The sequence below is a fragment of the Aedes aegypti genome, chromosome 3 (genome assembly GCF_002204515.2).
Source record: "Aedes aegypti strain LVP_AGWG chromosome 3, AaegL5.0 Primary Assembly, whole genome shotgun sequence".
NCBI classification, from domain to species: Eukaryota; Metazoa; Arthropoda; class Insecta; order Diptera; family Culicidae; genus Aedes; species Aedes aegypti.
In genome coordinates, this window is record NC_035109.1 from 395,896,182 (window position 1) to 395,920,400 (window position 24,219).

The window sequence follows — 24,219 nt, forward strand, 5'->3', positions numbered from 1 at the left end:
GATACCGCTGGGCAGTCTTTATCAAACGGTCGACGGATTCGCATGGAAGCGAACTGCGCGTTGATAGCATCGGAAGACGGCGCGAAAAAAAAAAGTGTGCGACAAGTGTTGTGATATATTTTAAGTCAAAGATCGCAAAATGCTATCAGACCAAAGTTGTGTATGAGTGATAAATGGGATACGTGTTATCAATGCAATTAAAGTTTATACTTGTTTCTGAAGAACTAGTCATATCGCTCCAGACGGGATGAAAGTTACACGGATGTTCAGACAAATCAAACACTCTGCTTATCGCAAGGTACGGTAATTTTCGAATCGTTATCAGTGAAGTATGCACCCTCGGTGCTTACAACTTAAATCGATTGCGTGATAAACACTTGACAAACGATTCCAATCTAACTAGAGCGATTGTTATTGGATGCGTTTAAATAATCGTAAAAAAACTCCACGCGGACGATATCGTGGAACCAGTTTTTCGACTCCCGTCCAAATTTCCATGCGAAATTGTCGCTTGCCTTAAAGTTTGGCCAATGCGTATAAAGTCCCCAATCTCCTCGCATAACGTGGCTGCAGCAATAGGGTGTGACTTATTTTTCAAAAGTTCTCGAAATGAGAAGTTCGTGCGGTCTTCTAAATTCGAATCACATATCTAAAAAAAGAAACATCAAAGTTTGAGCCAAAAATATTGAGATTTTGAGGAGGCGCATGCGACTTGAAGGTGAATTTTCAAGTTACTGAATGAATTTGAAGTTAACATGATTTTGTTATTTTGCAACCCATTTAAAATCGTTTAGCACAATTATCTTCAAAATTAAATTTATAAAAAAAATTAGAACTTCGAATTTGTCTAAAACTTTAAAAATAGTTTTCTTCATACTTTTACTAATTTTATTATTTTTTAAAATTATGTTTGATCATAATATTATGAATACTTAACCGATTCCAATACTTTTTACATGCCTCTAAACACAATTTGATTATTATTTTCAACAGTGTGTCAAAAAAATCTTTTAAATCTTTTAAAATTCCTTTTTGCTACGTTCTACAAGAATTCTCAAGAAAAGTGTCATCTTTTTTTATTTTTAACCAGTTAAACCTTAATATTAAAAATAAAATTGATTACTACGCTGTGTTAAGCCATTCAAAAAGCCTTAGTAATGGTTTCAATTCATTTTAAATGAAAATATCTTTTGCTTTAATAAAATATTCACAATTATACACAATTGAACTCGTGAATATCATAAGATACTTCATCAACTTCAACTTAATAGTAAAAACGTAAAGGGAAAAAGTAAATTCGAATATTGTACTTTTCAATTCTACCCTAAATAGTTATCTTTTCATAGATAAGCGTATTTCATCTACCACATGTACCCTTCGGCAGTGCCAGTTACTTTCAGCTGAGTGGATGATTCATTTGATTTTGATTTTCTAACTGAACAATTGAAGCAAATGATTGATACAATTTTCAAACCTACCACTATGGCTGAAGCAGTTCAAGTTGGTGTAAAATTTACTAATAAAATTGTTGTTGGATTACGTTTCCCTAATGGATCCAAATATTTTGATTTGGAATGCTCGTTAGATGAATGGTGAAATGGACAAGCTGTCCAATATTCTGACAGCTAATAACATACATACAGCAGTTATTACTGGAATTTATTTGCAATCTTCAAAAGATGAAAGATTTGAAGATCAAAACTTTTTTGTTCATCGTAATGATCGACTAGATGGAGCATGTGGTGAAGTTGCTGTCATCATTCATAGGCGTATAAAACATCAACTTTTTCGTCGTATGAAACCAAAGTTTTTGAAACTTTGGGTGTTTCTGTTGAAACACAGATTGATAAATATATTTTCGTAGCTGCCTATTTGCCATTTAAATGCATTGGGAAGCAAGGTAATTTGCTTCAAATTGACTTGCGGAAATTGACTGGCAATACCATTTTTTTCTCTGGTGATTTTTATGCAAAACATCGCTCAAGGAATAATTCATAAAACAATTCTAACGGCCAAATTTTATTTGATAAGCGATGTTTCCTGGGAGACTGATGTGGAAGAGGTGAAGACTATCATTAAAAAAAAAAAATCAAAAATAGGAAGCCCCTGGCCAGTGTCTGGATATCGATTCGAATAAACCGATCGAATAACATTCAGAGAGTTTAACAGTTCGAGGCACATTGCAATCGGAGAGCCTTATGACTCTTTAATGAATGTTCGAATCCTCTGAGCAGAATCTCAAATTGAGAAACTTAAAAGTAGATGGAGTACCGTGTACCTTTTAATTCTGCTCCTAAATGCTTATCTTTGACAGATACGCGTATTTCGACTACCACTTTCAGTCTTCTTCAGTGTCAGTTACTCGTATCCACTAGCCTTATGAATGTTGATATTCACTCTCTCGTTTGGTACGTGACGCGAGAGTGTTCAAGAGTAGAAACTCTCACAGACTTCAACGGTATCGAGCCATTCGGGTGATGTGTGTTTTGGCATAAAATTTATAATAACTTTCATATTTTCTGGTAATGTCACCGGAAACAACTCAATAATAATCCATTGGATCATCAAACCTGTGATTGTAAACATAGCACAGAAAATGGAAAATATTCGCCTCTGTCAGCGAATGTAACACGTGGTGACACAAAGTGTTCGGCAACAGTAGGTGGTGTGTGTCTTTGTTCCACGTACGATAAATGTCATGCGTGTTGTGTGAATGCAGACGGATAAATGGGAAGGAATTATGGCTCGTGTGTCAATGATCGTTAGATTTTCCTAAGCCTGCTTCTTGGCTTCTTCTTGGTTTATATTATTAAGGCTAAGTAGCCCGTCATTCGCTTTGGCAACAATGATGACTTTTCAGCTTGCATTTCAAAGTGATAAAACTCAGTCTTGATAGTTTATATTGACTTGAAAATGTATCACTGTACTCGCTAATATGCATAAAGTATGCTGATACTTTTTCAGCTGGGTCAGTGCAAATTCAACTGATTTTCTTTAATTCGAAATCGTGAGATGAATTAGCAACAATCATCAACGATGCGTACAAATTTCAATGACGGCCTACTTCGCCTTAATAAATGTTTTCAGTTCCTGACAAATGGAAAAATGCCAAGGCTGTACCAATTTTAAAGCCGGACAAAAATCCTGCAGAAGCTTCCAGCTATCGTCAGCTTGCTTTCTTTCATCAGTAAACTTTTTGAAAAGGTCATTTTGAACAGAATGATGGTCCACATCTAATGGTTTTGCTCTTATAGACATAGAAAAAGCATTCGACAGTGTTTGGAATTAAGGCATGATTGTAAAAAAAATAAATAATTTTACAACATATATTGTTAGAATAATCCAAAGTTATCTGTCAAATCGTACACTTCAGGTTAACTATCAGAACTCCAAGTCTGAAAGACTTCTGTGAAGAGCTGGTCTTCCTCAAGGCAGCATTTTCGGACCAATATTATACAATATTTTCATTTTTATTTGAAACCTTCAAGTAAACATATTGCCACGATAGGAGAGATTCCAATAAATTGGTCAGATGAATTTAAGTATCTAGGTTTCATGTTAGCTAAAAATTTTACTTTGAAATTCACATTGAGTGTATTTAGGTCAAATTTAACAAATATGTAAAATGTTTGTAACTTACTTACTTATTTTGCTTCACATCAATTATCTTGATAAAGCCTCGCCAACAATAATTCGCCAATTCACTCGGTTCATGGCCGCTTCTCTCCATCCTCGACTGTGACCCACGCTCTCCAGGTCCTGGTGCACCTGGTCAATCCACCTAGCTCGCTGCGCCCCACGCCTTCTTGTTCCGACCGGATTCGTAGCGAACACCATCTTTACAGGGTTGTTGTCCGGCATTCTTGCAACATGCCCTGCCCAGCGTATCCTTCCAGCTTTAGCTACCTTCACGATACTGGGTTCGCCGTAGAGTTGAGCGAGCTCATGGTTCATCCTTCGCCGCCACACGCCTTTGTTTGTAACAAAGGAATTAAAAAAAGGAAAAAAACTAGTTTTAACTTATACTCTACTTATAATTTTGAACAAATTCTATGTTCTAATTTTTTAAATAAATTAAATTTTGAAGAGAACGTGGCTAAAATATTTAAAATTGGTTGGAAAATAACAATGTTATGTGAACTTTATCAAAGGCCATATTCTATAACTTCAAAATTAACTTTCTATTTTCTAATTCACTTGCGCAATTTCTTAATCCTAATATTTTTGGCACAAATTCAAGAGGTTTCTCTTTGTACGCAATTCGAATTCAGAGAGCACAAAATAAAAACTCTTGATTCTGACAACTTCCGAAAAATAAGCCGCACCCTACCACAGCAAGCATAAGCCATCCCTGATCGCATTCATGTGTGATATTTTCTTATTTGTGTTACCTATCTCTGCGTTTTTTTTATTTCGCGGCCTTTTTCTATACCCTACCTTTTCGGTGGTCATCTTCGGGGCGGGTTCTTAATTAATTCGAGACTTCGAATTTAATGACCATCTGCGAACGGTGTATCTGATTCTTCTTCGCTCGGCAAGTCGCGGGCGATTCTTGGCAAGTGGCAAGTGCGGCATGATGTGGAACAAATCGGACAAACAGCGGCGACACACTCTTTCTCTCTCTCTATGGATAAAGTCTGGAGATATTGAACTGGTTTCGGTGCTATCGGGTGTCGGTGGCATAGCACAAAGTGATTTATCGATTCATCATCGGGTGATATCCCGCTAATATGCGCTAATTATTACTTCTTTCTATAAATACCGGCGTTGAGGGTCATAAATACGTCCATATTGATTCTTGGATTACTTTCGTTATTTTAATTGAAATGATATTCCAACTCAAGAAAATATTTAAATGTAATAGTTGAACTTCATTTATTAATCGTTAAGCGATTCGTAAAGATGGAATCGAATCAAAGGAATTTAAACTGTTTTACAATAGGAATGAAGCAGAAGTAACGTGTTTCATTGCTTTTACTAAGGGAACGTCCAAAGTTTACGTCTCGCAAAAATGACAATTTTGAATGCCATTCCCCCTTGCTACAACTTTTGTATGGATGCTTTGAAATTCTTCCCCTCAGAGCGTGACGTAATTTATGGATGATGCTTATTGTTACTTGAGTACGTGGGCTTCCATTCGAAAACTAGTTACTTGATGGAAATGGAGGTAGCCATTTTTGCAAATTATTTGGATGAAATAGATTTCTACCAGAACTGATCCTGGACAAGTTGAAAACGACTTGGGTGGTTGAAGATCGAACTAAGTATGGCTACATTTTTACATTTGATGGGTATATAGGAAACTTGGATGTAATGGCTATATTAGAAAACTTGTAGTGTTTTCGCTGGTTATCCCTTCTTTGTTCGCAAAAATTTCTAATAATCAGCAGTGAGATGCTGCACAGAAAATTTATGAGAATTTTGAGCCATCCTTAACAAAGCTGTTGAACATACAACAAGATACCCTATGCAATCAACATTTGATGTTACTGTTATTTGTCAACTTGTCGTTGTATTGTCTGTTTGATTTATAGTAGAAACTTTTACGATTTCGAGTATTGCTTACGATGCTGTTATTAAGACAAATTAGTTCAGTGCATTGTAATTCAAGTTAGTTTTGTGCATAACGTAAAACTCTTCTACTTCAATTGCGGTTTGGGCAGGTTTTCCTTCTGTGCTATACTATCGCTTGTTTGACATTTTTTTTGTTCTTCAACATAAACTATCTACTTAGCCCGTACAGATTTCGTTGCTGTCACGGAGTACATGCACATAGTCATTGGTGCAACTCATTACATTGTGTTTCCCTCATGAAGCACGTGCGCCGTTGGCAAAGATGTATTTTATGGAGCTTTTAACCAGAGTCGTAAAGTCTAGTAAAGGCGAAGGTTTCGAATCGCTTGCTTAGCTGTGGTGACAAAAAGTTCAAATGGAAAACATTCTATTCCTTGGAACGAAGATAGATTTTATGCCGAAATGAACTGCGATCATCCTACTGCAAGTGGATTTGCAGTCAAGTTTTTAGATAAAACAGTTGATGAACCTAGTTTTGAGAGCATCTTCATGTGTCATTTATTTTGAAGAAAAGCAAAGAAGCAGAATTTTAGAAAGTTTTGAAGCTGAATTTTGTGTAACAACATTTATGCGTGTACGCTTGGGTTGCATGAATTCAATTTTACGTACAGTGAGGCAAAAAAGCCTAATAAATTCTTAAGAAATAATTATGATTTGGCGCAACAACGATTATTGTTACAATTCGTAAGTTTAACTTATGATTTTGGTGAATAATTTTATTACTGATTTTCATAAGTCATTCAATAATATTCTCTAATCAATGTAATGATAAATTCGAAAGTTAAATTATCAAGCAATGAAATCTTTTGTATATTACTTCAAGCGTGTTCAAGAATTGACATTTTTTGACAACATGTTCTGCTAGCGATTGGTATAAAAATTACTTCAAATCTTGATGTGTCAGAATAAGAAATTCCGTGTAATACAGATAAATCTGTATATGTGGCAGCCCTGCGCATAAGTGTTATGGGCATTTCTATTCTATTCTAATTGCTTGCACAGCCAATATTGAAAAGCATCCTGGGAATTCCGGAATGCTATCTCGGAAAAAGTGCCGCTGTGAAATACTTATCCTTGGTTACATCCATACACAAATTAGTCATGAAGCTAGAGTCGAGTTGTTCACAGCAAGCCTTTATAAAAATAATCAAATAGAATTCTCTCACCAAATTGATGGTCAACATCTGCTTTCTCCAATCGTAATTCCAAGCACTTCTCGATGTTAAAAAAGGACACCTGCAAGCCTTCAATTGATATTCAGGATCATCTGCTTCCAAATCCAGTGATTTTTCCGGGTCAGCTTTCCCACTCCATCAAATTTCTCCAGGTCTTCAATTTACAAACAAGCTTCAACCAGCAGCAAAAGCTAAATCTTTCTTCAAATATCGCATTTTACTTCACTTTCACTGATGAAACTTTGCACAAAAATCAGGTATTTTCAAGAATTGTAGAAATTTCAAATATGCATGATAAGCCAGAACTCTAATGTAACGAAATTCAACTTTTTATATGCAAAAAATGACAGCCACATTTTTTGAACGTCCGTCTACGCTCTCTTCTTGTTTCTCATGATGTCAAAAAATCCCATTCTCAATTTTCTAATATTTTGCTACGGAAATTCATTTGAGTTTATTTGTATTAATTTCACCCATTATTGCGGATTTCTTAAAATAAATTGAAGCTTTCGAATCATATGATGCAATTTAAAAAAGTATGCACTGTTGCATTGATTCTAATTACTCGTAAAAGTCTTTGGTTTAACTACAAATATATTTGCCAAGATTTGTGGGGGCCTGGGGCCATGCCCCCCTCGGCCCTCCCCCGTAAATGCGGCCCTGGAGTATCCAGATATTGATACCGTCCGGATTTTGATTCACCACGGTACACCTCAAATGAAAGCCCTTGAGTCGCCCTACCGTGATGCATCAATACCCGGACGCTTAAGACTGCATGAATGTTCAAACGCCGATTTATGTATCTTCATGGCAAATTTTCTCAAAATGTTATTATTTAACACATTCTTATACTTCAGATCATTATGAAAGTGATGGAATTTTCGATATTTTTTAATGATTATTACAAGTAAATCAATGAAATAGTAGAGTCTATCTTGTCTTTAAATCCGGACACCTTATACAAATGATGTTTTTAAATCCGGACACTTTTGAATCGAAATGCGGACACCTATAATATAATGTGGAATATTTTTATTTATTTTCAGGAAAACTTCACAAACTCGTTTAAATTTTGTTCTTGTTTCAATGCGATGTACGTATTCTTCCTATAATGCCACAACTAAAAAATAACGTAACTATTATAAGTGTTTTAAACACTTGAACCAGGTCCGTCTCACTCGGGCTCAGATTGGGTACCACTTCTAGTACTGCATTTGGTCCTTCGGTAGTGCAAAAGGTACCCAAGTTTGACAGATCGCAGTACACTTCGAACGGCATTCTAGATTACCTTATGAGCCATAAAATTTTAGGCAACTTCAAGGGACATGGGGGTCTTTAATTTGTCTTTGCTTGAACTGAAGCGCATGTAGTTCGAGCTCATTTACGTGCAGCTTGGTTCTGATCACGAAAGATTTACACAATTTATCTCACATTGACCCTTGTTCTGATAAATCTTAAAGCTGTTCATATATATTTTTCAAGTCTGCTCTTATTTTATCTTCGAAAAAATAATTTACACTAGTAAAATTAGGTTTTCCATATGCTGTCCGGATTTAAAATCACTGGCTTATAATTTCGGACAATCACTTTATACAAAATTAAATACACATTTGCATCATTTTTCGCACCAGAAATGTCATCGAACATTATCAGTATCTCTCTGGACCTAAGTTGTTTCAACACAATCCACAAAAAACACATCACACACTTTTAATTCCACTAAACGTTATTCGTGCCTTGGCTTGTGCGTTCAAACATCGTTAAACTTGAATCAAAATGGACCGCGATGGAATGACGTCCGTCGGACACAACTAACTTATTTTTATTTTAGTAATTATTTGACAAAGCTAACTATATTAAAAATGCTAGTATGTAATCTTCAATATTTAAATTCAAGAGTATGAATAAAATCAAAACATATTAACATTCAAATAAGCTAAAATAATTGAATATTATCGGAGTGTCCGGATTTTGATTCACTACGGTACAAAATTTCATATTCAATTGTTCGAACTAAAGTAAACACTTCAAATTCCATACAAATCCGTGCATTTTTACTATAGCAGATCAATTGATTTTGTTTTTTTACAATATATCATTATTGGTTCTTTTGTATCAGTTCCCCATTAATATAAAAATCTGAAATTTTGCGAAAAATCTTTCTTTTTCTAAATCTTTTTACGCTCGCTATAAAAATACAGGGGGTGATTCGATTTTGACATTTATTGCCAACAGATTTTATGGTTTGATCTTAGTAGGTTCTGATTTCAGATTGCTTATTGAACTGTCAAAAATTTTCGCTGCGTTCATTATCGGCTATTTTCTCCACCAGATACACTCTTATTGGATATTTATCACAATTCACAGTAATTGTTTCCTATTTTATCATTTTAGGCACTGTAGGACCAAAAATCTCTACATTAGAACAATTGCTACACCGAACCAATGAAAATGTAAACAAAATTTGAAGAAATGAGATCGATAGATCGATTCATTATGTAGTTTGTTGGCTGGGCTGTTTTGGATTTTAGATTACGACTAGAAAAGGCGGGCCACCAAAATTTTATAATCCATGCAAGTTGTCTGTAACGAGAAGGATGGTACAAGATGTCCACAGATTTTTCCTCGTCCATGTCTACGCCATTAATGTCCAGCTTCATACATACAACAAGCATTATTCTTAAACATTTATCACATTTAAACATAAGTGGCTTTGTCCAACATTTGTGGGGTGACATGTTTAGGGGATGGGTCATAGGTAATTTTCACGTTCTATCGGTACGAATTGGAGAAAGTACCAAAAACCAAAGCAATAATTGATAAAACGAACACTATCAGAAGAACCGCCGTGGCCGTTCCTCGATATGTTTTTTTTTTTCAAGGTCCTCCTAATTTTCAGTTATTCTACTAATGAAGAAAATAGCACATATACGATTTATGGAGATATCATCTCCTTATTTATTTTAGCTTCAATGCCATTGTTTCTCTCCAGCAACAATCCGAACCAATAACTCTGCTATTTATGTATTCAACCTAAAATGATCAGAGCATTAGTATAAAATAGGCAATTTTAAGCTTATCGATACCAATTTCCTAGAATCAGAACTACAAAATTTTTGACATTGCTTTGTCAACAAGAAAAATTTCAACTTAAAAAAGCATACTTAGATCCATCCATAACAATTATAGTGAAGGCAAGACATGTCAGAATGGGGTGATTCACAGTTTATAGCAAGCTAGCGTAAAAAGCTGGATAGGAAAACAACTCCTGTAAATTTCAGCTCGATCGGAGAACATCAATACAACCTCTCTTGGCAAGGGGGTTACGGCGTTCCTGGATTATTCCTCAAATGAAATCCCATGAGTTGCCCTACAAACGTCAACCTAACCCGTGCATTTTTACTAAAGTTATATGATTTTTTGTGATTTTGCATGTTTTGTGACATGAAATCATTGGGGGTCATTTTGTCCCACTTCCCCCTAATATAAAATTCTAAAATTTGCAAATCATCTTCTTTTACCCTGATTTTCAGTCCGATCGAAGAACATCGATACAAGATGGGGTTGCGGCTCTCGCTCAACCTTTTAAACTACCTGGATTACCAAAGCTATCCATTTTTTCGGTAATTCAAGATGCAACATCCAAAAGATGAAGTGTAATGTTTTAGGTTTCTTCTCTTAAGGGGGCAGGATCCGTCATTGATTTCGGAATTTTAAAAAGCAGTTTTTTCGTTCAAAATCAAGAAAATTTACAAGAAAATGTGTTCACTGTATTCTATTCTCCCACCGAAACACAGTGAACACATTTTCATCGAAGTATTTTCAGTTTTGGATAGAAAAACTGCTTTTGAAGTTTCGATGATGACGATGATTACGATGACGGAGCGTTGAACGTTAACCAAACTCACTCAGGAAGAGCGAATTGCGAGATCGTAAGTTAATTGCAAAATGATTAGATAGCTTAGCCACGATCATCACGCTTGGCGCCGCAACAGACATTGACATTGGTGCGGAAAGATAAGCAAAGGGTGGTTGTATGTATTTAAAATGCTGCTATAAAAGCAAATGAGACAAAGCGCCACGGTCAAGGCCACACACCCGGCTAAAAGCGTGAAGGCATCACGCGACCACCAAAGTTACTTGTGCCAGGTAAAACTGAAGCACCACTTCAGCATTGTCGTATTTTAAATTGGGAATGATGATCCGAGGGCTCACCGGCTGATCACATCACGAAGGCATATTCTTATACACTATAACCTCAATTTACGAACTAGATCGGAGGTGCGTAAATTGAGTTGGTGCGTAAATTGAATCAGTGCGTAAAACGAGGGAGCTCAGTTCGTAAAACGAGGTTTTGCCGTTTGGAGTCTACTGGTACGAAATTAATTTATATTATTTAGAAAAAAATATGCTCTTTTAGCACCATTAACATATTATTAATACCTTGAATTCTTAATCAGGCTAGAATGTGTGCAAGTTAAGGTTTTCCAAAAACTCTTTGGAGTTTGGGCATATGGTTCTACATGAGTTAACGGAGATCAATTTATCATTTCTATGTAGAAGAATGTCTCACAATACTGGACCCTAGAAGATTGTTATATTTAAAGGAAGCGTTTGTATTGTCAGATCCAAGTTTTGGTAATTAAGTGAGTACAACAGGTTTTCTAGTTCATCCAAAAACTTCCTGGAATATATACCTGCAATGATCTGACATATTTAGCGATCCTTTGATGTTTTTTTGATATGGCACAGGCCCTTATCTATTCATAGTAGTATAATAAATATTTTTATAAATTGTGCCGATGTCCTAGGTCCTCCAAGGACTCCATTGAATATAGGCCTTGGGATCTACGACCGTAATAAGAGATTAGTGGTTAGTTTTCAATTACTCCACAGGCTCCTAAACATTCATGTGAGTCAACGGTGTATTGTAATAATTTGTGCGGATGTCCTAGGTCCTCCAAGGATCCCATTGAATATAGACCTTGGGATCTACAGCCGTAATAAGAGATTAGAGGTTAGTTTTCAATTACTCCACAGGCCCCTAACCATTCATGTGAGTAAACGGTGTATTGTAATAATTTGTGCTGATGTCCTAGGTCCTCCAAGGACCCCATTGAATATAGGCCTTGGGATCTACGGCCGTAATAAGAGATTAAAAGTTAGTTTTCAATTACTCCACAGGCCCCTAACCATTCATGTGAGTAAACGGTGTATTGTAATAATTTGTGCGGATGTCCTAGGTCCTCCAAGGACCCCATTGAATATAGGCCTTGGGATCTACGGCCGTAATAAGAGATTAAAAGTTAGTTTTCAATTACTCCACAGGCCCCTAACCATTCATGTGAATAAACGGTGTATTGTAAAAATTTGTGCGGATGTCCTAGGTCCTCCAAGGACCCCATTCAATATAGGCCTTGGGATCTACGACCGTAATGAGAGATTAGAGGTTACTTTTCAATTACTCCACAGGCCCCTAACCATTCATGTGAGTAAACGGTGTATTGTAATAATTTGAGCGGATGTCCTAGGTCCTCCAATTCGATACAGATTAATATAGATCTTAGGATCAACAAGCCTAACCAATTATCAAAAGATGCTTTTTTGATATGGCACAGGTCCTTATCTATATGTAGCAGTAAAATGAGTATTGTTATAATTTGTACCGATATCCTAGGTCCTCCAAGGACTTCATTGAATATAGGCCTTTGAATCTACAAACGTGATCAATGGTCTATAAGTAGTTGTTCGGTCTCACCGCAACGACTCTCCCATTCACTGCAAGCAAGGCGCAGTAAGGTACAGCAGCAGCGCAGCAGTGCGTATTCAATTTTTCTCCTTTCGCCCCAGCTAGCAGCCCAATTCCTTTCGTTCTGTTGCTTTGGGCTGCGTGATGCTAGCTGTCGGCGCACCTTATCATTGTAATGCTATGCACATTTGTACTACCTCTCGAGTATAAAAGAGACACGATTCCCTATGTAATGTGAGTTGTAAGTTGTTGTTGTAACGTGCCGTTTCCCCACCGAGCAGGAGCACTGCCTCTCGGTGGTGGCAATAAATTAGTGTGAAACTTACTGCCGTTCGTTCATTCGTCTGCCCCTCTGGGACCAATAAAATAACACAACGTAGGGCCTGGTCAACCCTGGACGAAACAGTAGTATTTAAATATGGCACAGTCTCTTAACCATTCATTTAAGTCAACAGAATATTTTATTGATTTATACGGATGTTTTTGGTGCTCCAAGGACTCTATCGAATAAAAGCCTTTGGATCTACGACCATAATAAGTGATTAGAAGATAGTTTTCAAATACTCCAAAGGCCCCTTACCATTCCTGGGGGTAGACGGTGTATTGTATGAATTTGTGCGGATGTCCTTGGTCCTCTAACATATCTATCGAATATGGGCATTAGGATATACAAGCGTAACCAATCATCAATAGATAGTTCCTCAATATTGCCAAGGTTCTTACTGTCCATATTTGCAAACGAAGTGTTGTATTGATTGTGTCGATGTTTTTGTACTTCCGAGGACCACGATATATGGGCCTGAGTATTTACAAACTTAAGTAGTTGTATATTGATGATACTTATTTATAGCATAAAATCTAAACTCTTAAGGCTAAGTAGCCCGTCATTCGTTTTGGTAGCTTTGTTGATTCAATTCCAAAATGGCGTCGGACATAGATTTTCGTCATCCCCTCATCGTGTACATTCCGAAAATATTGTATGGGTTTCCATCGGTTTTCCCAAACCAGAGGTCACCATCTTGGATTCCAAAATGGCGTCGGACATTGATTTTCGTCATCCCCTCATCGTGCCCACTCCGAAAATACCTATATTGTATGGGTTTCCAACGGTTTTCCCCAAACGGAGGTCAATCATTTTCCACAGAATTGACAAAACTCAATTTACGCACTGCGTAAAAAAAGTGACTTAAATTGAGTTTACTGCGTAAAAAAAGTGACTTAAATTGAGGTAGCGTAAAAAAAGACTTCGTAAATTGAGGTTTTAGTGTACTTAGAACTTTGTACATATTTTACTCTGGCCATGAGATGATGTCATCAGCAAGTGCACTTTTGTGAAGATGCATCACAGAATCCGGCAATTCTGAATAATGGATGATCGAATCGATAAGTTGGATAAGTGGATGCGGGTTTACATTGCATAACAAATATGCAATAATCATACAAAGGGGAAGACTGTGTAAGCTGCGATTAATCTCCAGTTCAACATGAGGGATAATGGGATTGAATTAACGAAAAAAAGTGTTGAAATTTGGCAAGCTAATGAATTGAAATATTAATAAGTTTCCATTATGGTCTCTCTTTTCAAATCGATTCACAGATACGACAGGCCACGATCGGCGAATGTATTCTCAAGCTTCTGTTCGTGTTCTCCTGCATGATCATCACTGTGGTGCTCATCATTCACAAGTATCAGAGTTTGTCCAACTTCAAGAAGGCTCTCTACTATCGTTACGTCAGCGAAGACTCATTCTTCAACGGTCGTCCGAGGAACGTGGATCGAGTGCGGGTCGACTGGCATGACTATGCATATATGGAGTACGAAGCCGAACGGGAAGGCCCCGGCGAACATGGGAAGCCTCTCAAGCTAGAAAAACTGGAAGACATCAAGCTGAATGAGAAGCTGTTCAAAGAAAATGGCTATTCGGCGGTGATTAGCGATATGATTGTATTGAATCGCTCTGTGCCAGACATCAGACATATACAGTGAGTTTATGCCGCACCGACCTAGGGCACAGGTTGATTGAAAGCCTATTTTTGTTTCAACATTCTCTAGCTTTCAGGTGTCGCAAAAAACGCTATCTGCAGGAATTGCCAACGGTCAGCGTGATTGTTATTTTCTACAACGAACATTGGAGCACGTTGCTGCGTACTGTTTACAGCGTGCTGAACCGTTCGCCGTCACATCTATTGAAAGAAATTGTTTTGGTCAACGATCACAGCACCAAGGAGTTTTTGTGGGAGCCCTTGCAAGACTTCGTACGAACTGAACTGGCACCAAAGGTGAAGCTGATCAGTTTACCGGTGCGATCGGGATTGATTACGGCTCGATTGACCGGTGCCAAGGCCGCCACCGGAGATGTTCTGATCGTGCTCGACTCACACACAGAGGTCAACGTGAACTGGCTACCGCCGCTAATAGGTAAATGATATGACATTTATTGATTACTATCCCATGAAATTTTGTAATGAGAATATGATACATTCTGAACTTATTTTATGACAATTCTAGAAGGGTGGTCATCAAACAAAGTGTTTGCAAAAAGATTTGCGATATTCCGTTATTGCGATAAAAAATGTATATACCCTATTATTGCGATATAAGAAGGGTTTTCATTATTATTCGAAAACTATATTTTCTATGTATATTATTGATGAAAATGAGAGCTTATAATATTCCCAATGGATGCTTTCAAAATTGGACGATTTTGATCGTTGGAAGAACAGTTTTAAATGATACATCAAGAAAAGCTTTTTAAGACCGTGATTGTTTAGCTTAGAACCCAAACAAATAAATGCAGCAGGTATATAAGTTCATGATAGATGTACTTAAATGATCAACGTTAAATTTTGTTGAAAATTTCTATATTTTTGAGATAACGCATATACCGCAATAATAGAACAATTGAAATAGGTTTTTGACTTCTCTTGTGGTATATGAATATCAAATTCAAAAGTTCAAAAATCCAAATTCCAATTCTGCAACTTATTGCTTAAACAACTACAGGTATGTTCCGTTTTTATCAACACGGTCGGCAATTTTCAGTTGACAAAAACGGAACCGTGACAAAAATGGAATAATTTTCTTAGACAAAATATTTTACGAATTTGAAAAGAAAATTGCAGTTTTGTCAGGATAATACACATTTTCATCATAATAAATCATCGATAGTTTAGTTTTCTTGGTTAAAATTTTAATAAATGTAATATAGAATATTAAAGCGATAATCACATAAATGTGCTTTGCATCATAAGGTGCGTCATATTTGTTAAAATAACTACAAGGAAGTGGGTCAAGCTGATCATTTTTTTTCAAGAAATGTTAAACAAGAAACAACTTCTTTTTCTACTCTTCATCCTCATCCTTCTGCTTCTCCTTCTTTATGGCATTACATTCCAACTGAGAAAGAGCCTTCTTCTCAGCTTAGTTTTCTTATAAACACTTCCGCAGTTATCAAGTGAAAGCTTATTTTTTTAATTTTTGGCCACACCCGATTGGCGATTCAATGTGGAGATATGTTACAAAAGTTTTGCAAACTGAAATGAATATTCGCTGTTTCTTGTGTAAAAAAACACAAAAGTGTAAAAAACACAAAAGTGTACAAACTTCAGAACATCACCATATTAGAACTTGTTGATAAGAAACTCATTTGTAAAGTTTTATGAATTAACTTATAGCTGTTGGTATAAGTCTCCCAATTAACCTTTTAGTCTCTATGTGGGAAAGGGGTTCATGCCTGCTCAAAGATCAAGATCCCAGCAAATTTTGGATGGATGGATTTCTCAAATTGTCAGCCATTTCAGCCCTTTATCGCTTCATCGATGCAACTTCTATAGATTGCTTAGTTTTGCTGGACCTCTTCGTCTTTCCCTTGGAATAGGATTTAATAAATGACTGTTTGCTATAATTTGTACAATGCTATCGAGTTTGTGAGATAGAAGATAATGTCCGAAATATGACGGGATTGTCAGTCTTATCAAAAATAAAGTAAACTCGATCATATCTCTTGCCATTGCCCAAACATTCTTAAGTTCAACATATACATATATGGGATCGTCCATTAATCATGTAAGGGGTAATGCGTGAGTGAGGGGGTTTGAGATATTTGACGTGCCATACAAATTATTCTTTATTTTCATACAAAAATTCATACCAAAGGGGCAGGGGGGTCGAAAAGCCGCCAAAACTATCTTACGTAATTAATGGACGCCTCTATGTCTATCAAATTCCATAAATGCTTTGATGCTATGTTATATAAGAAAATGGAGAGGTCTCTGCAACTCTCTCTGGCCGTTTTTCCATACAAAATGATCAAGTTTGGAGTCTTATATCTCGGTTTCAGTTGTCCGGTTGACCTGAAATTTTCACCGCAGAAAGTAACCTCAAATTTGCTAGGCTAGAAATTCATAGTTTTTTATTAACGAACTTTTAAGTTATCGCAAATCTCAAATTTTGATAAAAATGACAAAATTTTAAAGTAAAAATAATTTTTAAATGAAAATATTTAGAGCAATATGTCCTTCTGCAAAAATTACAATTTGATAAGACACACAAATTTGCAGTTTGCACAAATTTGCGCACAAAACAGTTTTCGGTAAAACTGATTGTTTTCAAAATATTTTCAAAATTGAATTTTGCAATTTTTTGCAAATTGAGCGATTTTCAATAATTTAAAAGATTGTGTTTCAAATGCAGTGATATTTTAATTGAGTAAAATCTATGCTATATCTAGGCTGTGGTGAAAATTTCAGATCAATCGGAACACTAAAAGCTGAGATTCAGATCTCCAAACTTGACCATTTTGTATGGCAAAACGGCCAATACGTACTTTATTCTGTCCAGTACGTATTCAACTGATCACAATTTCCAGTTGTTGCTAGGACGTTGCCAGAGCAACTCTCGATTGTTGAAGGATGGGGCAATCTTAATCAACAGACCATACTAAGTTTGAAAACTCCAATTGATTAGTCGATAAGAATCGTATATGATTTGACACCTACCATGTATCATAGCTGCTCAACATTAACATAATGTCGAAAATTCAACTCAGAGGGTATTGAAAAGCATTTAAACTGCTTCAAAATAAATATTAAACTAAAAAAGTTCCGAATATTTTGAAAAAAAAAAAAAAATGTGTGTTGATGAAAACGGAATAATTTGTTGACGAAATCGGAACGTGACAAAATCGGAACGTGATAAAAACGGAACACACCTGTATTTCGAAACGTGACATAAAGTAATCAATAATTGTTAGTTAATTATTAGTTTTATAAATAGATTGGTCCAATGTCACACAAACTGACAGTACCGTGCATTGTCATTAACATGGAGGGAGCATGGAGGAAAACCTCCAGGGATTACTTTTGAATTTTTTCAAGGATTTCTCCAGTAATGTCTCCAGAGATTTCTCCTGAAATTATTCTAGATATTCCTCCAGAGATTTCTCCACAAATTTCTCCAAATTATTACACTGGAAATTTCTCTAGTGATGCATATTAACAAAAATACATTTATTCAAGGAATTATTAGGAAAATCTTTGCATGTATTCCTTCAGGAAAATAACTACATGGATTACTCCTGGAAATTCTTTTAATGGATTTTTCAGAGATTTTGCCCGAAAGTTCTCCATGGAACCCTCCAAGGACTATGCAGGGGATTTCTCTACAAGAATTCCTACAAGCATCCAAAGGGATTGCTCTAGAGATTTTTCCAGGACTGTCTCCAAAGGTTCCTCCAAAAATTTCTCCAGGGATTATGCCACTAGAGATGCCTGCAGGAATTTCTTCAGAAAATTCCCCTGGTAATCTTTTAGACATCTTTTTATCAATTTTCCCATGTGATCTGGAGCTGTTAAAAATTAAAAAAAGTTTGAAAATCCAATCTCCCATATCTTCCATATCATCCTAACCATAGAAATAGTTTTCTGTGAAATTTTCAGCTTTCTAGGTGGTGATTTGAAGGTTGCCCTTTTTGAAAAAAATATTCCAAACACATTAGTACTGGAATGAACGTACAAACATTATAACCACCTAGAAAACTGAAAATTTATTCTGTGGAGATTGGATTTTCGAGCATTTTTAAATTCTGAATCGCCCTTATGTGACCCTTCATAACAATTTACCGAAGTAACCTAGAGAAAATCCTACAGAACTTTTTTTCTGGAGTCTACTCCAGGAAAATCAGCTGGAATTAGTGATTTTTTCAGCAATTTCTTCAGAAATTTCTTCACGGATTACCCCACCAAGTAGGTTAATCTAAAAATCCTTCAAAGGATTTTTTTCCAGGAATTCATTCAGATTTTTCCCGGGTATCCCTCCAGTAATTCATGCAAGAATTTCTGCAGGGATTTTTTTAGGGTTTCCTCCAGAGGTTTCTCTATGGGTTACTCTAATAATTCCTCCATGAAATTCTACAGAGATTTCTCCATATTTGTTTCTAGAGGTTACACGAAGAATTTACCAAAAAATTCTTCAAGGGAGGAACTCCTAGAAAAATCCTTGAAGCATTCTCCGTAGGCATTCTTGAGGTAATTTATTATGATATCCCTGGTGGAATTTGTGGTGAAATCTCTGAAGAAATTACTAGAGGAATTCTTGAAGGAATCCTTGGAGGAATTTTTGGATGCCTGGACCAAATTTATGGGGATATTCATAGATGATTGTCAGAAAAATCCTAAGAGTAATTCATAAAGTAATTTCTTGTAGAAACATTTCTGTTAGAAGCCCCGGGTATACCTCCAGAAACTACTGCAAGAATTCCTTTGGGTTATTTCAGGGATTTCTCCAGGGTTTCTCTATTTACTCTAAGAATATCTCCATTAAATTCTGCAGGGATTTCTCAATATTAGGTACCTTGAAGAATTCTTTCAGGGGAGGAGTTACTAGAAAAAATCTTGAAGGAACCTCTGAAGGAATGCTTGGGGTAATTTCTAACTATATACCTAGTGGAATCTCTGAAAGAGGTTCTAGTGAAATTCAAAGATGAACCCTTGGAGAAATTTTTAAAGGCCCACAATGATTCCCGGGAGAAATTTCTGAGGGAATTTGTAGAATTACCAGAAAAAATCCTTGGAGAATTCATGGAACCCTTGCAGAATTCCTGGAGGAATCCTTGAAAGAATCTCCGGAATAATTCCTGGTGGTATCTCGAGGAAACTACATGGGAAAATCCCTTCAAGTATCCTTGGAGGAATCTTTTATATCCTGCAAGTAAAGAATAAAATAATATGTTAATCACTCCACAGTACGGGAAGTCTCCCTTCTGCTCTTACGGCAGCCAGTATTCACCACACAGAAATCCCGTAGGTACGAACAAGTATAAGGTACCAGAGTTATACGGTACAATAATAAATACCGCTTGAAATAGGTAGAGATAACAGAATCCATAGTGGAATTTCTGGAATAATCCTTGAAGAAGTTGTCCTGGTGTAACCCCTGGGAAAGCCTTGAAGACTTCCTGGAGAAATTCTTGGAAGAATCTCAGAAAAAATTCTTGAGTACTACAGTAACTCCTTACGAGATCTCTAAAGGCAATGCTGTATAGGGTTTCATAGAGCAATCACTGGAATAATTCTTGGAGGAATGCCTGGTAGAATCCTTGAAGCGACTAATATGTCCTGGAGTAAATTTTGAAGGTTTTCTTGGTACCCTAATGAAACCGGCCTAAAAATCTGGTAGCGACAAAAAATTCTTTCCGGAGAAATCTCCGACGAAATCAATAGTGGAATTCCATGGATAAATCGCTGTAGAGATTACTGCATTTTGGAGTCATTTCTGATAAACTCCACGAATGAATTTTCGAAGAAATTCATATACATATCTCCATGTTTTTTTTTTCGAAAATTCATTCAGGGATTTCACCAGATATTTGAAATCCTTTTGAAATGTCTAAATAAATTGATGAAGATTTTCCCGATTTTTTTAAGAACTCCCTATTTTAACTGGTCTTAAAATTAAAATTGAGTCCAAAAGTGCTAATTTGTCAGCGATAAAACATCTTTTTACTCATAAGTAAAAAAACGAGAATTATGACTCGTAGGATGACAAAATATTCCTAATTTGGTCGTATAGATTACCGTTCCGGGTATTTGGATATAATAGTTTTCGGGAATTTCATTTGTGCGACCCAACCAGATAGGCGTAGCGATAAACGTACAACTTTTCAGCAAGACCCAACTGACGGGCATGTGTTCGAGCCCCACTGGTCGAGGATCTTTTCTGGTTAGAAATTTTCTCGACTTCCAAGATATACACATGCTGATATGTTCAATGTGCAAAGAAACCTCTCAATAAAAAAACGTTTAAAGTTAAGAAGCATGCTCTAATCCGACTGGGACGTAACGCCAGAAACAAGAAAAAATATGATGGAACTATATCATGGTCCAAAAATGTCCACATCACACCCTTCCGGAACCTGTTCCGGAATATTACGACCAGGGCTACTCCTAGAGGTCGTAAGCAGTCTTTAAGCACGAGTGTGTTAGTTTTCAAGAGTTTGTACCTAGAATAATGTATTGATGAATGTCCAGAAAACTTCAAAGGAGTTTCTAATCAAATTCTCGGCAGGCCCTTCAAATGAATAGATTGTTTCTTTAATTCTTGAAAACAATATCCCTTAAAAAATAAAAAAGCAACTTTAAAAATATCATTAAAATACCTGTGAACATTAAAGAATTTTTTCTAGAAAATCTTCAAAAACAAATTTTAGAAGAAACTTTTGTAGTTTTTTTTCTTGGCAAAACTTTGAAGCAATTCATGAAAGAATGTCTGCCCGAATTTATGATTTCTTTGAAGTATTGTCTGGAGAAAATCCCGTAAGAAATCAATAAAATGCCCTGAAATGGTCTTTAAACTCTGGAAAAAATCGAAGTAAAATCCCTAGAGGCACTTCAAAGGAAACTTCTAGAGCAATGCTTTGGAAATACCCTTTAAAATTCTGAAAAAAACTTTTAGAATCATGTAGAAATCTATTCAAAAAAAATACTCATGATATTTTTAAAAGATTAGTATCAAGTTTTCAGATAAGCTAGATGCGCTGATCATATAAAATTTGTGAACATTTGTTGATAATTTCGAAGTTTAACTTTTGTGCTCCTCCTCTTTTTCTTCTTCTTCTTCTTTTTCTTCTTGACATTAACGTCCTCACTGGGACAGAGCCTGCTTCTCAGCTTAGTGTTCTTATGAGACACGATGTGGCAGATACGATGATACTCTATGCCCAGGGAAGTCAAGGAAATTCTATTGCGAAAAGATCCTGGACCGACCAGGAATAGAACCCAGACACCTTTAGCATGGCTTTGCTTTGTAGCCGCGGACTCTAACCACTCGGTTAAGGAAGCAAGTGATTTTTACTGAGAACATCTCCAAGAATAGGTTCTTGGAGATGTTCTCAGTAAAAATCACCTAAAATAATGAACATAGCGTAACCTCTATCATATTTCCTCAATCTGCTCTTTCCAGAACCAATCGCCGAAGACTACCGGACGTGTGTTTGCCCGTTCATCGATGTAATCGCTCACGACACATTCCAGTACCGTGCCCAAGATGAGGGCAAACGTGGTGCATTCGATTGGAAGTTCCTGTACAAGCGGTTACCGCTGCGAGCGCAAGACATGGTGGATCCAACGGAACCCTTCGAAAGCCCCATCATGGCCGGGGGTCTATTTGCCATAAGTGCCAAGTTCTTCTGGGAGCTCGGTGGATACGACGAAGGGCTGGACATTTGGGGTGGTGAGCAGTACGAGTTGAGCTTCAAGGTTTGGCAGTGCGGAGGTAGAATGGTGGATGCCCCTTGTTCACGTGTCGGTCATGTGTATCGGGGGTATGCACCGTTTCCGAATCCAAGAGGAACCAATTTCGTCACCAGGAACTTCAAAAGAGTTGCTGAAGTGTGGATGGATGAGTACAAACAGTTTTTGTACGAACGAAATCCTCAGTTTGATCAAACTGATGCGGGAGATCTAACGAAACAGAAGGCTTTACGTGAGAGGTTACAGTGCAAACCTTTCAAGTGGTTTCTGGAGGAGGTTGCTCCCGACCTGGTGGTGCGATATCCCTTGCGGGATCCAAAGCCTTTTGCATCGGGAAGAGTTCAGAGCGCAGCCAATCCGAAGTTATGTCTGGACTCTATGAACCACAAAGCAAAGGAACCGATTGGAGTGTTCAGCTGTGCAGCGAACAGAACCTATCCTCAGAATAATCAATTTTTCACATTGACCTACTACCGAGATATTCGAGTCTCCAGCGTAGACAAGTGTCTGGATGCGTCAAGTGATGGTTCTGAGGTAATTCTGTTCAACTGTCACGAATCACAGGGCAATCAGCTGTGGCAGTACGACACAGTAAGTGATGTAGGTCTTTAGAGATTGGATTGGATAATAATGTCTTCTCAATTACTTTCCAGGAAACCCAGATGATTCGGCACGGTAAGCCAACTAGGAATCAGTGCCTTGATCTCGTTGAACGAAAGGTGGTAGTTTCTAAGTGTGACCACAGGAAGAAAACCCAACGGTGGGAGTGGGGTTTTGTGGATGAAGAAAATCTGAATAACTGGGAAAGCTACGGGGCAAAACTACTACCTTAAGGGTTTTGAATATAGAAAGTAGAGTAAACGCTCTATTTTCAATACAAGATTTCTGTTCATAGACTGGTACTTTTAAATAAATTATACAATGAACATATTTTTGTGCCTTATAATGTGTTATCAATAAATTGGTGAATAATAAATCCTGTTTACTATATCGACGAGTTTTTCAATGGAGTAACTAGCTGTAGTAGTTTCTTAGACCCAAATAGGTAGATCAACCTATCCGATTGTGGGGCCCTTGTTCCAAAACTTTTCTATGAATTTAAATTAACTGTAAAGCCGTCTAGTCTCGACTAGAAGAAATCCGTCGTATTAGGTCATAATGTCTTGCCCTGTTCAATTTTGGCATGGTTCGATTTGGGCAACACGGCAATGCATATACAATAAATAGATCATGGGTCAGACATCAATCCTGCCAATCTCGATGTATCTGTGGGCCTTTTTGTGGCTTACCAAGTTCAAAATAGGTAAATTAAATTGGTCATTACAACGGTGATAGAAACAATGGCTCGATTTTGGCGTGGACCGGTTAAGGTACCATGAAAATTATTGGTTTGTTGCCAATTTGTTTACATTGGTCATAAATGAATTATAGGTATAATATATAATAAGTATAGGTCACCTAGTCTCGATTATTAGTCACTCTATTCAACATATAATTTGAATCAAAATGATCCACAATAGTGTGATCATTGTGCTAGGTATTTCACTAAACCAGTGGTTCTCAATCTTTTTGGAGAGCCGACTATGAAGTTCTTTAAACGTAAATAGATAGTTTTGTAGATAAATGTATTTAGACCATAAAATTTGAACAAAAGTGTTTTGAAAGGTTTTCAATTTCTTGAAACCACAATACTTCATATTAATAGGCAGCTCCTATTACATAATGCAGTTCACAATCCTCTGATCAAATCGAGCTTTTCAGATGACTTATATATCGACTTACTAGGTTTCTGTGATTTGTCGAACTTGATTGCGAAGTTCAATCCCTTAAAACCCCACGAGTCCTTAGCACCCCATTTTACGGTACTTCATAATCACATGATTCAGTCTGAATTACGTCATATCGAGTAAAAGCTATTTATTTTTGTTTAACTACATATTCCAGTGATTTATGTCTTCCAAGCAATTTTGGACG

General features: G+C 36.7%; 1 protein-coding gene across 1 annotated transcript; it reads left to right on the forward strand.

Annotated features, from left to right (window-relative positions):
* LOC5565432 (N-acetylgalactosaminyltransferase 6) lies at positions 1–23,235 on the forward strand. Its single transcript, XM_021854877.1, has 5 exons — positions 1–298; positions 14,096–14,481; positions 14,559–14,917; positions 21,956–22,836; positions 22,899–23,235. The coding sequence occupies exons 1-5, from the start codon at positions 248–250 to the stop codon at positions 23,076–23,078; spliced, it is 1,857 nt and encodes a 618-aa protein (XP_021710569.1). The 5' UTR covers positions 1–247; the 3' UTR covers positions 23,079–23,235.
* The last annotated feature ends 984 nt before the right edge of the window (positions 23,236–24,219 follow it).